General features: G+C 47.6%; 1 protein-coding gene across 3 annotated transcripts in view; it reads right to left on the bottom strand.

Annotated features, from left to right (window-relative positions):
- RB1 (RB transcriptional corepressor 1) overlaps positions 1-4894 on the bottom strand; it is a 286970-nt gene extending 282076 nt beyond the window's left edge. For all 3 annotated transcript variants that reach the window (XM_044288473.1, XM_044288474.1, XM_044288472.1), the window contains exon 1: positions 4659-4894. In XM_044288473.1, the coding sequence (XP_044144408.1) occupies positions 4659-4726 (68 nt within the window). In that variant the 5' untranslated portion in view covers positions 4727-4894. The remainder of the gene's footprint in view (positions 1-4658) is intronic.
- Between the last annotated feature and the right edge of the window lie 10753 nt (positions 4895-15647).

Here is a 15647-nt window from a genome sequence, read left to right on the forward strand (position 1 = left end):
TCCGTGTCCACGCAGTTATATTTGCGGATAGGATGCGGACCCGTGTGCTATCCGCATCCGTGTATGTCCGTTCCGTAGCCACGCAAAAAAAAAATAGAACCTATTTTTGTCCGTTTTAGGCATTGTTACAATGGATCCTCAAAGAAAAAAAAATAAGGAAAACAGACGCCATACAGACTTTATCCGTTTTATTTACAGGTCCGCAATTTGCGGACCCCAAAACACATACGGTCGTGTGCATGTAGCTTAATGCTGCAAAATGCAACATTCAGTAAAATACTCTGCAGGAAGTAATCACACATTCGCTCACAAAGTAGTGCAATTTGGCGCACCTAGGTTTTACCCGACATACTTGCCAAGAAGATGGAACTTAGCAGAAAGGTTGTTTCTGGCGTGGCTTCACTGTAAAGGGGCGAGTCTAAGATGCGCAGTTTAGTGCCACAATTCTGGCATAAAAATCTGCTTCAAACTAAACCCTTAGGCCTCATGCACATGACCGTATTTTGTTTCAGTGTCCGATCCGTTTTTTTTGTGGATAGGATGTAGACCCATTTATTTCAATGGGTCCGCAAAAAACACAGACAGCACACCGTGTGCGCATGTCCTATTTTTTTCTAGTTTGCGGGCAAAGATAGGCATTATTACAATGGATCCGCCAAAAAAAAAAAAAAAAAAAGATGCCATACGGAACGTCATCCGTTTTTTTTGGGCGGATCCGCAATTTCCGGACCACAAAACACACACGGTCGTGTGCATGAGGCCTTATTCAAACTTCAGTCTTTTGTCAGTGATTTCCATCAGTGATTGTGAGCCAAAACCAGTAGTGAAGCCTACTCAGATGTCAGGTATAAGGGAGAGATCTGCACCTGTTCTGTGGTTTTGACTCACAAATCTGAATCTTTTCCCAGAAAACTATAGATCTACTCTGCTCCTCCTGCTCTATAAAACGGTGCTATATAACGAAGGGGGACCGGCACTCACTTTCTTGACGATATGAAGAGACATATGTGGGAGGAGTATGCGTTTAAACCCTGTCTTGCTCACAAATGAAGTATTGAAGTCCAGAACTAGTCACTGATGACACTATTAGGCCCCTTTCACACGGGCGAGTATTCCGCGCGGGTGCGATGCGCGAGTTGAACGCATTGCACCTGCACTGAATCCGGACCCATTCATTTCTATGGGGCTGTTCAAATGAGTGGTGATTTTTACGCATCACTTGTTCATTGCGTGAAAAATCGCAGCATGTTCTATATTCAGCGTTTTTCACGTAACGCAGGCCCCATAGAAATGAATAGGGTTGCGTGAAAATCGCAAGCATCCGCAAGCAAGTGCAGATGCGGTGCGATTTTCACGCATGGGTTCTAGGTGACAGTCTATTTACTGTATTATTTTCCCTTATAACATGGTTATAAGGGAAAATAATAGCAGTCTGAATACAGAATGCATAGTATAATAGTGCTGGAGGGGATTTAAAAAAAAATTATAATAAATAATAAATAAAACACACCTCAACTCACCTTCTCCTCTTGATCGCGTAGTTCCCGGTCTCTTTACTTCTTTAACGATGAGCTGTGGGCTGAATGACCTGTGGTGACGTCAGATCACATGCTCCATCACCACGGTGATGGACCATGTGATCTGATGTCACCACAGGTCATTTAGCCCACAGCTCATCGTTAAAGAAGTAAAGAGACCGGGAACTACGCGACCAAGAGGAGAAGGTGAGTTAACTTTTTTTTTTTTAACCCCTCCAGCGCGTGTTCCCGCAACGCACCCGCCTCTTATCCGGGCCAAAAATAAGACGCCCGTGTGAAAGAGGCCTTACGCTTTGAATAAAAGTCTCTACTTATCGTCTAGAACAGGGATCAGTAACCTTCGGCACTCCAGCTGTTGTGAAACTACAATTCCCAGCATGCTCCATTCATTTCTATTTGAGTTCTTAGAAGAGCAGAGCAAGTATGCATGCTGGGAGTTGTAGTTTCTCAACAGCTGGAGTGCCGGAGGTTGCCTACCCCTGGTCTAGAAAGTGAGTGTCGGCCATTCTCCGCTATACACTCGTGGGATGCCTTCCCTGGACGCATGCACCACGTGCAAATCGCAGTGCCGACCCATCTTCTTCAATACTATAGAATGGTGCTGTCAGATTGTATTGCGTTTTTGGGTGAAAGGTTCTCTTTTAGCGAGGAAATAGCTGGTATGGCGTCAGAGAAAAGTGTCTGTCCCCGCACCAGATGTATCATCCACCCTGAGCCCTTGTGATGAATCTGGTGCCAGTTTAAGCTTACACCACCTATAGCAGGGATTAGCAACCTCTGGCACTCTAGCTGTGGTGAAACTACAGCTCCCAGCATGCTCCATTTGCTTCTATGGGAGTCCCGAGAACAACCAACCAAGTGTGCATGCTGGGAGTCGTAGTTTTACCACAGCTGGAGTGCCGGAGGTTGCTGACCCTTGATTTATAGGATTAGTAAATCTACATTCTTAGGCTGCTTTCACACTAGCGTTCGGTATTCCGTTCGTGAGCTCCGTTTGAAGGAGCTCACGAGCGGACCCGAACGCAGCCGTCCACCCCTGATGCAGTCTGAATGGAGGCGGATCCGCTCAGACTGCATCAGTCTGGTGGCGTTCAGCCTCCGCTCCGCTCGCCTCCGCACGGACAGGCGGACAGCTGAACGCTGCTTGCAGCGTTCGGGTGTCCGCCTGGCCGTGCGGAGGCGTGCGGATCCGTCCAGACTTACAATGTAAGTCAATGGGGACGGATCCGTTTGAAGATGCCACAATGTGGCTCAATCTTCAAGCGGATCCGTCCCCCATTGACTTTACATTGAAAGTCTGGACGGATCCGTCCCAGGCTATTTCCACACTTAGCTTTTTTTTGCTAAAATAATGCAGACGGATCCGTACTGAACGGAGCCTCCGTCTGCATTATTATGGGCGGATCCGTTCTGAACGGATCCGCCCGAACGCTAGTGTGAAAGTAGCCTTAGTCTGCAACTCAAGGAAAGGAAAAACAACAAAAATCTAAATTTCCTTGTGTTGTGAGGATCAAGTAGCACAACTTAACAATAAATAAATAAATAAACCGACTACTGATACAAGACAACGGCTAATATAATAGCTGGTCATCTAGTGTCTACAGAGGCAGGACAATGGCAATGATGATGCAAACCTGTTCAATCTCTGGACTTCCAGGAAATAAGCTGGGCACCAAATTATCCCACTCTCCCCATGGCCTCTGTCACATGGTCAGTATTTGTTAGGCTAATTTCACACTGGCGTTTCTGAGCCCTGAAACAGATCTCACAAGCGGCCCAAAACTGATCAGTTCAGCCCCAATGCATTCTGAATGGATAAGGATCCGCTCAGAATGCATCAGTTTGGCTGCGTTTGGTCTCCATTGCGCTTTTGAGGCAGACACCAAAACGCTGCTTGCAACGTTTTGGTGTCTGGCTGACGATGCAGAGCCAAACGGATCCGTTTTCACTGACACAATATGGTGCAATTGAAAACGGATCCATCCCCCATTGACTTTCATTGCAAGTCAGGACGAATCCGTTTTGACTTACACTTTTTTTTTTAAAGAATAATGCAAACGGAACCGTTCTGAACGGATACAAGCGTTTGCATTATCGGTGCGGATCCGTCTGTGCAAATACAAGACGGATCCGCACCGAACGCATACACTTTAATTTTTCATTAGTGAGCAAGACAGGGTTTAAACGCATACACTCCTCCCACATACGTCTCTCCATATCGTCAAGAAACAGAAAAAAAATACTGACAGCATGAAAGAGGCCTATGGCTATACGCAGCCCTGCTCAGCTAAAGTTATTAGTCGGTAATTTTATGCGTATAGCCAGCTTTGGTCACAGACCTCATCTCATAAGTGACAGGAGATGTCACTCAACAGCATAAGGTGGCAATAAAAGCTCTGAACATATTCGAGTCACGCAGGGCAAAGGCTTTTTTTCTGCAGATCAAGTGATGTACGGGGTCTCTGCTAGGAGCCTGCCCAATAGTGCTGGTGACATCACCAGGCACACTGCTAGGAGGAAGCCTCTGCCTAGCAGTGTAAAATGTAAACAAAACAGCCCTTGCCCTGCACGTAGCGCAGTGCAAGGGAGCACATCAGAGCTGCCTGGGTGAAGAAGAGCTGAACCCGGACAATCCCTTTAAATGGGGGCGTTCTAGGTACAGCTTATCCATGGCCTAGCCTAAGGATAGGCAATCGATGACAGATCAGCAAAAAGGCAAGAGTCAGACCCCCTAAACTAATATTGATGTCCATATACAGCAAACACCTTTAAAAGGGGCTGTCTGGGTGCTAAGAATGTGTTAAAAATAAATAAATCAATGCAAATGTAATAAAATATCACACAAAATATTATTATTATTATTATTATTCTCTTCACCATACACTGGCAGGCACAATGCAGGCTGCTAGTGCTAATTCGCCACACTGACATGTGAGCACTGGTGACAGTCATGTGACAGGTGAGGCCACTTACTGGCCATGGTAGGTCATGGCTGGCAGCTAGTAAATAAAGACCAGTGAGTGGTGTCTGTGCTGGAGGCAGTGGACTGACTGGCACAGGCTGGTCTATGGCATAAGGACAAGCCTCATGTGCTGTAGATGAAGACATGTCGGCACTCACCCTCCACTGCTGCGCTGCTGCTCCTGGGGGCGGCTGGGGGCTCCTCTCCGGGGGCTCTTGGGTGGCATGTCAGCTGTGAGGAAGAAGAGTGAAGGAGCGGGCAGCACGGCACACAACGCGGGGTACACTATGCCCTGTGCCCACCTGTGGTCCTGTCAGCCTGGAGGAGTGAAGTCACACGGCGCAGTAACCCCGCTCTATGCCGCTTCCTTCACACAGACACAGTTTACACTGGAACCGCGGGAAAATGAATAATGATAAAAAAAAAAACACTTCCGGCCACTGTTACCAAGCAACCACGGCGATTCGACAGCTGCGAGCGGAAGGACTGGACTGCGGTGGCCATATTTGAGTCGGGCAATGTTGCGCTGTGTACTAGTTATTGCTCATGTTGTGACTTGGAAATTAAACCCCAGGCGTTATTCTACCGAGTATTAATTGGTTGAATAGGAACAAGACTGCAACAATGTATCTGAAGAGGTATCAGGCATACACTAAGCCTGGAGGCTGCTGGGCTAAGTCCTAGTTCACAAGAACTTATGGCTTTTATTTATTTTTTTGCGGTCCGTTTTTCCGTTTTTGAGTTCCGTTGTATTTCCGTTTACTTTCCGTTTTTCCGTATGCCATATACAGTAATTACATAGAAAAAATTGGGCTGGGCATAACATTTTCAATAGATGGTTCAGCAAAAATGGAACGGATACGGAAGACATACAGATGCATTTCTGTATGTGTTCCTTTTTTTTTTTGCGGACCCATTGACTTGAATGGAGCCACGGAACGTAATTTGCGGGCAATAATAGGACATGTTCTTTCAACGGAACGGAAACGGAATGCTTACGGAACACATTCCGTTTTTAATGCGGAACTATTGAAATGAAAAGGCCCGTACACGCAAAAAAAACATTAGTGTGAACTAGGCCTAAGTTATTTGGTCAGTTATTTCCATCAGTTAGGGTGCATTCACACGACCGTAGTTCTGGGTCGGCACCTGTTCCATAAACCTGTGTGAACCCATTCATTTCAACGGGGCAACAAAAGATGCGGCCAGCACACAGTGCTCCGTTACACAGCCCTGAAAAAAAAGATACAGCATGTCCGGACAAGAATAGACATTTCTATTATAGGGCCGGCCATGTGCGTTCCACAAAATGCGCAACGCACGCGGCTTGTATCTATGTTTTGCGGACCGCAACACATATAGTCGTGTGAATGTAGCCTTGTTGTGAGCCAAAACCAGTAGTGAAGACTAATCAGAGATAAGATATAATGGAAGATTTCCTCCTGTTATGTGTTTTTGAGCTGCACCTGGTTTTGGCTCACAATAACTGATCAAATAACTTTAGTGTGAACCCAGTCTTAGGGCTTATGCATACAACCGTATGTATTATGTGGTCCGCAAAACACGGATCTGCAAAAAAAAAAAAAAAGGTGACCTCTGTGTTGCATCCTTTTTTTGATGTGGATCTATTGTAACAACGTCTGTCCTTGTCCGCAAAATGAACTAGAAAAGAACATGTTCATATGGACATGAAATGACCATGAAGTAATTTCAGGTTTTTTTTTTTTCAAGCCTCATTGAAATGAATGGTTCCGTATACGGACCTGTTAAAAAAACGGAAAGGAAACAGAAGAAAAATACATTGGTGTGCTTGAGCCCTTAGACACGGACACATGATGGAGACAACCCTAGGATGTAGGCCAACATTTTTGTAGCAGCTATGGGTATCCTGTGTGTGGACTGTACCTTATTCCTGTGCCACTTGGTCCTTATTCCATGTCCTCTCTTTGTCCTTTGTCAGTCCCTTCCTGGAGCACCAGGCTTTCCAGCAGCAAAATAAAAATATATATATTTTTGATGTGACAAAGACTTACGCCTTTTTATTACATGGACGCCATTAAAAGGAAAGCTACTGGGGTTCATTTATTAACACAGTCATTTTTTGGTGGTCTTTTTAGTACCATTTACCCTGGCTTTGATGCCAGAAGATGCGCCTAATTTATGACAGAGCGTGCACCATGTCATAGAATAGGCCCATCTTTGGTAGCCCTTGCGTCAATGTTTTTTAAGCTTTTTTCCTCATGTGAAAACGCCAGGGCCCCTACCATTCCCACTACGCTCCTTTGTGTCGAATGCAGCATAAAAATGTGTGAGCAACAAATATGGTCGCCTGGGTATTTAAAGTCACAGAAAAAGGGTTGTGCAAAAAAGATCCGTAAAACTTCATAAATGACTCCCATTATACAAAAAAGTGCACGTATATACTAAACCTGTAACCTTAGTACGATTACAGTAATACCACAATTTTATCGTTTTAAAGGGAATCTGTCACCTATTTTGAGCATATAAAACTGCTAACATAGCAATGTTCAATAAAGTACCTTCATTCCAGCATGTATCTTCTTTCTTTTATTCAACTTTTCATTTAGATCAAAAAGTGATTTTTCTGATATGCTAATTAAGCCTCAAGGTGCCCAGAGGGGCGTTATTACTCTTCTCTAGTGCCCAGTAACGCCCCCCTGCAGTGCCCAGCCCGCCTTTCTTCCAAGCCCAGCACGCCTCCTCATAAATAAATTTACTCCCACATCCTTGCCGAACGGCGTCGCCCCCTCCACTACGTCATGTAAATTATTCACCCCACCATCCTTGCGTCCTCCTTTCTTGGCCTCCGAAATCTTGCGCAGCCGCAGTATCGCTGACTGCCTGCGCCTGTACGATACTCCGGCTCCTGAGGCAACAGCGCTCTGATTACGTCACTGGGCTCGGCGCATGCCCAGTGACACTATTGAGGCTGTTGCCCTCAGGAGCCGGAGTATCGTACAGGCGCAGGCACTCAGCGATACTGCGGCTGCGTGAGATTTCTGGGGAAAGAAAGGAGGATGCAAGGATGTGAATAAATTACATGACGTAGTGGAGGGGGCAACGCCGTTCGGCAAGGATGTGGGAGTAAATTTATTTATGAGGAGGCATGCTGAGCTTGGAAGAAAGGCGGGCTGGGCTTGGAAGAAAGGCTGCCACTGCAGGGGGGTGTTACTGGGCACTAGAGAAGAGGAATAACGCCCCTCTGGGCACCTTGAATCTTAATTAGCATATCAGAAAAATCTCTTTTTGATCTAAATGAAAAGTTGAATAAGGCTGGTTTCACACGGGCGTTGCGGGAAAAGGTGTGGGTGCGTTGCGGGAACATGCACGATTTTTCCGCGCGAGTGCAAAACATTGTAATGCGTTTTGCACTTGCATGAGAAAAATCGCGCATGTTTGGTACCCAAACCTTCTGATGTAATTTATTCACATCGCTTGCGGATGCTTGCGATTTTCACGCAACCCCATTCATTTCTATGGGGCCTGCGTTACGTGAAAAACGCACAATATAGAGCATGCTGCGATTTTCACGCAACGCACAAGTGATGCATGAAAATCACCGCTCATGTGAACAGCCCTATAGAAATGAATGGGTCGGGATTCAGTGCGGGTGCAATGCGTTCAACTCACACATCGCATCCACGCGGACAGGGCCGTTTCTAGGGGCGGGCGGGACGGGCGGCCGCCCGGGGCGCTGTCAGCAGCAGGGGGCGCCCGTTGAGGTAAAAAAAGAAAAAAAAAAAAAAAAAAGAAAATCGTTATGATGGTAAATGATCGGGCGGCCGGCCGGCGGCGCCCCTCATGCTGAGCCTCCTGAGCGGCCGGCTCAGTGCTGCGCAGCCTGCCTGCGCTGCAGACTGCTGAGTTATTAGTGTAGCGTGGCCGAGCTCTGTTCGGTCCGGGGTACAGGAGCATTTGTTTCTTGTACCCGGCCGGACTGAAAGGAAGTGCACACTAAGTGAGCACTTCCTGTCAGCCGGGTACAGGAAACAAAAGCTCCTGTACCGCGGAGCGAACAGAGCTCGGCCACGCTACATTAGAGGTGACAAGGGGGAGGAAATGAGAGGAGGGGGGAGGAGTAGAATGATACTAGTGACAAGGGAGGGGGGGGGGGAGTAGAATGAGACTAGTGACAAGGGAGGGGGGGGAGTAGAATGAGACTAGTGACAAGGGAGGGGGGGGGAGTAGAATGAGACTAGTGACAAGGGGGGGGGGGAGTTAGATGAGACTTGTGACAGGGAGGGGGGGGAGTGTAGCATGAGAGGAACAAGAGGGGGGGGGAGTAAAAGTAGTAGAAGGAGAGTGACAAGGGAGGGGTGGGGGGAAGTAGTGAAGAGAGTGACCAAGGGAGGGGGGGGAGGGAGAAGAGAAGAGAGTTGACAAGGGAGGGGGGAGGTGGGAGAAGAGAGTGTCAAGGGAGTGGGAGGGGGGAGAGAGAGTGACACGGAGGAGGGGGATAGCGATTGACAAGGGAGGGGGGGGAGAAGAGAGTGACAAGGGAGGGGGGGAGAGAGAGTGACAAGCGGGAGGGGGGGGGGCGAGAGTGACAGGGAGGGGGGGGAGAGAAGTGAAAGGAGGGGGGGGGGAGAAGAGAGGACAAGGGAGGGGGGGAGAGAAGTAGAGTGACAAGGGAGGGGGGGGTAGTAGAATGGAGTGACAAGGAGGGGGGGGAGTAGTAGAATGAGAGTGACAAGGGACGGGGGGAAAGAGAGTGGACAAAGGGAGGGGGGGGGAGAAGAGAGTGACAAGGGAGGGGGGGGAGAAGAGAGTGACAAGGGAGGGGGGGGAGAAGAGAGTGACAAGGGAGGGGGGGAGAAGAGAGTGACAAGGGAGTCCGCAGAGCCAGACTGCAGCCAGAGACCAGATCATCTTATTGTCCTGGTGGTAAGTAGACAATGCAATATGTGTATTATTTAATTGTTTAGTTATTAATACTACATTTTGCGGACCGCACATTGCCGGCACTAAGAGAATATGCCTATTCTTGTCCGTTATTGGGGACAAGAATAGGACATGTACTATTTTTTTTCAGGTTCGGAATTGCGGATCCGGGTCCGCAATTCCGGATCTGATAAAGGGGGGGGCGGGGGTGCCAATTTTTATCTTGCCTAGGGCGGCAAAAATCCTTGCACCGGCCCTGGTCAGACTTACTGACGTCACGCGCCTGCTCCTCCCACTAGGCGGCGCAGGCGCGTGACATACAGTGACTGAGTGAGCGCCGCACTGCCTGCCTGTTACCGCCCGCCCTGAGCAGTGCTGATGCCTGCTGTGAGGCGAGTGATGGTCTGGGGGGGGCATTAATTACAATGGGGGGGGGGGGGCATTAATTACAATGGGGGGGGCCACTGTGGGAGACATGAAAATGGGGGCCACTGTCACTGTGGGGGACATTAAGTTTAATAAGGATCACTATGGACATTATTTAGAATGGAGGCTGCTGTTGGTGTCATTACTCATTATAACTGTATAATGTCTGATAGGCCTAGTCCTGAGCTGAGTTATATTACCCTGCCCATGCCCTGTATAATAATGTACCCATCCCTGATACCCCTAAGGCTACTTTCACACTAGCGTTCGGGCGGATCCGTTCTGAACGGATCCGCTCATATTAATGCAGACGGAGGCTCCGTTCAGTACGGATCCGTCTGCATTAATAACTTTAAAAAAATTCGCAAGTGCGCAAGTAGCCTGCGCGGATCCGTTCAGACTTTCAATGTAAAGTCAATGGGGGACGGATCCGCTTGAAGATTGAGTCAATTGGTGACATCTTCAAGCGGATCCGTTCCCATTGACTTACATTGTAAGTCTGAACGGATCCGCACGGCCAGGCGGACACCCGAACGCTGCAAGCAGCGTTCAGCTGTCCGCCTGTCCGTGCGGAGGCGAGCGGAGCGGAGGCTGAACGCCGCCAGACTGATGCAGTCTGAGCGGATCCGCTCCATTCAGACTGCATCAGGGCTGGACGGCTGCGTTCGGGTCCGCTCGTGAGCTCCTTCAAACGGAGCTCACGAGCGGACCGACGAACGCTAGTGTGAAAGTAGCCTTCAAGTTATATTACCCCGCTGGAGTAATATAACTAAGGGGTATCGGGGTACATTATTATACAGGGCAGGGTAATATAACTCAGGACTAGGCCTATCAGACATTATACAGTTATAATGACATCCACAGCAGCCTCCATTCTAAATAATGTCCATAGTGATCCTTATTAAAAATAATGTCCCCCCACAGGCAGGCAGTGCGGGCGGCGGCGCTCACTCACTGTACCTCACGCACTGCGTGACGTACAGTGAGTGAGGTCAGCACTGCCTGCCTGTCTGTTACCGGGGAGGGGGGGGGGGGAGTTTTTTTGACACTCGCCCTGAGAGAAATTTTACCTAGAAACTGCACTGCACGCGGAATACTCTCCCATGTGAAAGGGGCCTAAAAGAAAGAAGACACATGCTGGAATGAAGGTACTTTACTGAACATTGCTATGTTAGCAGTTTTATATGCTCAAAATAGGTGACAGATTCCCTTTAATACTTAAAAAAATAAAACCTTAGGAAAAATAAATTTAGTTCTTTTCATCGCGATATTCTGACCCCTATAACTTTTTTATAGTTACATCTATGGAACTGTGTGTGGGCTCAATTCTTTGTCACGGCTGAGAATGGGGAAAATCCTCAGCCGTGCGATGCCAAAAGATGTTAGGCTGCTCGGCCAGGACGACAGGATTAGGGAGCAGGTCACCTCCTAAAGCATCCCTAAACTGACCCTAACTCCTAGCTGCATGGGCCGACCTTTAAGGTAGGAGGACCCATGCTCAGGAACCTCGGATCCCTAACTCACCCTCCGACCGGTCCCTGGACTAGGAGTCAGGGTAAGACGGCCTGTTCCTACTGGACACGGAGGAACAGGGGTCTCACTGGCCAAGCTGCAGGGAAAAGGGGAACACAAACAGTCTTACGGATATGGCAGGCGAACTAAACTAGTTCCACCTACCTGCCACAGCCTTGCTGACTGGATCCCTGTGCTGGCAAACACATATCCACACACAGGAATCCAGATCCATAAGATGCACCAAACAACAAAGGAAAACATCACATAGACATCACACATAAACATGACATAAACGTAATGTGACATAAATCTTTATGACCACAAGGGTGTCCCCCACTGGCATGTGGAAAACACAGGAGGCTGCTCCAGCAAAGCATGGCTGAAGCAACCCTCAGACATGTGCTAACAGTGAGGCTTTATAGGCCAAGAAGCCACACCCAACAGTCAGACACACCCAGTGACTCACACACACACACTGGGAAGGGAGTTAACCCTTCCAGCACAAGGGAAGGGAAAAACAAACTTAAAGGGAAAGTGTCCAACCCAAAAACACACTGTGGCTGTTGCCACAGGCAACGACATGGGTGGCAACCATGTCCTGGGAGTCAGCCCGAAGGCCAGGGCACTGCCACCACATGTACACATAACACCAAACGTTGCCACGGACAACCACAGTGAAGGGAAGATGTCAGTGCACACCAAACATAAAACAGAGTGCACACAGACATACAAAAGTGCATACATACACGCACACAAACTCCAAGGCAACCGCACACATACCAGTTGTCCGCGGCAACCGCACCTGAGGCAAACAGCAAAATGCCTCCAGCTGCGGTTGACACAACAACCCAAACCGCGGGCAACTGTATGCGGCTCCCAAGGAGTCACGGCCATAAACATGGTCGTGACATTTTTGCAGGGCAATCTGTAGTATTTATTGATAACATTTTGGAATGTGCATGACTTTTTAATAGCTTTTTATTTTTAGTTATTTTGTGGATATAAAGTGAAAAACTGGAAAATCTGCCTTTTTTTTCAATTACACAATATGGGATAAATATTTAGCATGGACAGTTTTGGACGTGGCAATGCCTAAGGCCTAAATAGAAAATTCAGTATATTCCAATGCTGTGCGGTCAGCTGCAGGCCTGTATTGGAATATACAAGTAATATGCCTGAAAGCCCTATACAGATTCAGGCCTATTACTTCTAATCTCAGCAAGGAATAGATGTTCCAGCCTGGGTTTTTTAGCTCTCAGATGCCGTGGTCACATCTGAGGGGTTATGCGATCGCAGGAGTTATCACCGATAGCAAACATTAGCCCCGGGTGTCTGCTGTGTAAACCAGCAAACACCCGGCAGCTATGGTGCTCGCTGTGGAGCAAGTGCCAATTTTAACAACCCAACATCCGCTGTACAGGAGAGCACACCCTTTCTTCCATCAGGGCATTCCCTAGAGTTGGGGTGCCATTGATGTTAGGTATTTGGGTGCAAGACAGGAGAGCAGGTGTAGTGGATGGTGGAGTCAGTTAAATACAATGAACTGTTTGAACTAACCGAGCCTATGGGAGATTCATCATGTTCCTATGGGGTCCTTCCCATAGGAACATTGCCTTTGCAGGCCTTGGATCCTTCCGAGGGCCTGAGGCTGCCAGAGCAACCGAACAGCTCTCTTGATCTCAGCCCTGGAGACGTCAGGCCCCAAGGGCACAGCGCCCCTGGCGTTTCAACACCCAGCTGCCAAGGTCGCAAGTGACCACTGCATCTGAAGAGTTAAACATCAGTGATCAACTTTACTGACAATCACAGATATTGCCTCCGGGTGTCTGCTTCTTAAAACAGCAGGTACTCGGCGGGTACCTTTGGGTGGGCACAATGTTTAAACCCCGGACAGAATGATTCCTTCAATTATTCTTTGTGGAAAACTATAGTTGGGGCAACATTGCAGTAACTCCTGTCACAAGTTGAACTTATACAGTATCCACAGAATAGGGGCTAAACATTTGATCGATCAATGGGGGTCTAACCACTGGGACCTCCACTGAACATGAGAACCTGGGTGCCCTGGAAGAATGGAGCGTCAGTGGTGATGTTGCTCCATTCATTCACTCTATGGCATCAACTAGTTGTTGGTGAGGCTCAGCAGAGGAGGTATCAGAACTGATCATATACTGCCATGCGGCCGTTTCCTCTGTCTTTATTCTTAATGGCCATTTGGTAAAAGGATGCAGCTGCAGCTTGTACAGTCAAGCGGTACATCCCAAGTGCAGCACAGTTGCTCTGTGTGGTTGTACCTTTTTTAAATCCCTTTATTGAATTGTGATACAATTCGTCATGATACTAGAATACCCCGTATTATCTAAGGCCTCATGCACACGACCGTGGTGTGTTTTGGCGTCCGTGTGCGTTCCGCCTTTAATATAAATGCCTATTCTTGTCCGCAAAGCGTAGACAAGAATAGGACATGTTATATTTTTTTTGCGGGGCCACGGAACGGAGCAACGGTTGCGGACAGCACACGGAGTGCTGTCCGCAGCTTTTGCGGCCCCATTGAAGTAAATGGGTCCACATCCGAGCCGCCAAAACGGCGGCTTGGATGCGGACCAAAACAACAGCCGTGTGCATGAGGCCTAACACTGTATCCATCCTCAATGCAGACCCTACCAACTCTGATCATGAAACTCGAGGGGTCGCCTATATAACCAGAGTATTACTCCCCAATGTCTCTCTCCCCACATCCTCTCCAAAATGCCAATGACCCGGGGTCCCCTTCAAGTCCTCTGTCGCATACCACTCCATAAACTGAAATAGTCTCCTTAGCTGATCGACCTCATCCCTCGACCAATGTCTAACTATGAAAAGCTTCCACTGGTCAAGTAACTTCTTGGAATGGGATTCCGTATGTCACTTGACTTAAGTTCTCTCCAGGTTCATCAGCTTTCGTAAGTAGTCAACCAGTTCCCTACCAGCTGGAACCTGGGTATCCAGGCAATGGATAAAAAGAAGTTGCAAGGCAGTCAGGAGTACTACATGTAACAAGGGAGCAGCCCATAGCTTTGAGTTCTGTAAATCCTCCGTCTTGATTGAGTGGACTAACAAAAAAATGTATAAAGTGATGTTCCAGAAGAAAAATCCATATTGTATCATTATATCCCAATAACCATCAACCCAACCCAATTGGGGATTGCCAAATCCCATGCCATAAATCTGTGTAGGGAGTTTTACATTTCTGGCAATAAACCAGAGTTCTTGGAAAGTACACAACCAACTTCTGGGTAGAGAATCTGCAGTGGGGTATGTATCCCCCTGTCCTCCCATTCCCTTAGAAACTCCAGGCCGGAAACTCTAAGTGTCCCCAGAATAGCATATACTTTGATGACAAGGGAAGTTTAAAGCCCTTATTCACCTCTTTTCGTCAGATTATAGTATCCCTCAACACTATGGAACGCTCAACGACCTGTGGCATCTAGGAATATGAAGTATGTACCAGAACGCGAAGATTGCAACATTCTTCAAATTCGTGCTCTAGTTCGAGAGCCAAATAGTGGGAGGAGAAGTTCAGCCAATTAATTACATTGAATTTGTAACCTTGGATATTTGGCATATTGATCCCTTCATCCTGTCTACACAACATTAGTTTCTATAGGGCTAATCTGGCTTCTCTGGCTGCACAGATAAATTTAATCACTATGGCATTCCATAACCATATGTCTTTATGTTTAAGTAAAAAAGGTAAGAGCTGCAAGAGGTATAACATTTTAAGGAAAGCAACCATTTTGACCAAATTACATCTGCCTAGCAAGGATAAAGAGGGTGGATTTGGACAGCCTATTTTTAGTACTTCACTTTTTGACACTTTAATCCGATGCAAAAGCTCCAAATTAGTCTATGGCCATGAGAACCTTGAATAGTTGAACCTGTAGATTACTCAAGAAATAAAAGCACATAGTTGGCAGGGGAGGATTGGCCATAGACCCAACAGTGAAATTCCCCGGTGGGCCAATGCCTAGGAGGGCCACCCAAGCCCTTCTCACAACCACCAGCCCGGTTCATAACAAACTGATTCTCTCTTTTGCACCTGCTCAGCAGCCGCAGGTGTCCTTCTGGATTCAACTGTATTGAAATCCTCAGGACAGGGATACAGTTGAGTACTGTGGCGCAGGTGGCAGTATTTTTTGCTGCGCTGTGGCATTTGGTTCTTCTGGGGTGTTATATTGCTCTGTACTATGGTATTGCTGGCCCTGCCTACTGTCAATTTGGACCCATTTGCAACACAGGGTCACTTTTACCTTTTTTCCAGAGCC

The sequence above is a fragment of the Bufo gargarizans genome, chromosome 3 (genome assembly GCF_014858855.1).
Source record: "Bufo gargarizans isolate SCDJY-AF-19 chromosome 3, ASM1485885v1, whole genome shotgun sequence".
Classification (NCBI taxonomy): domain Eukaryota; kingdom Metazoa; phylum Chordata; class Amphibia; order Anura; family Bufonidae; genus Bufo; species Bufo gargarizans.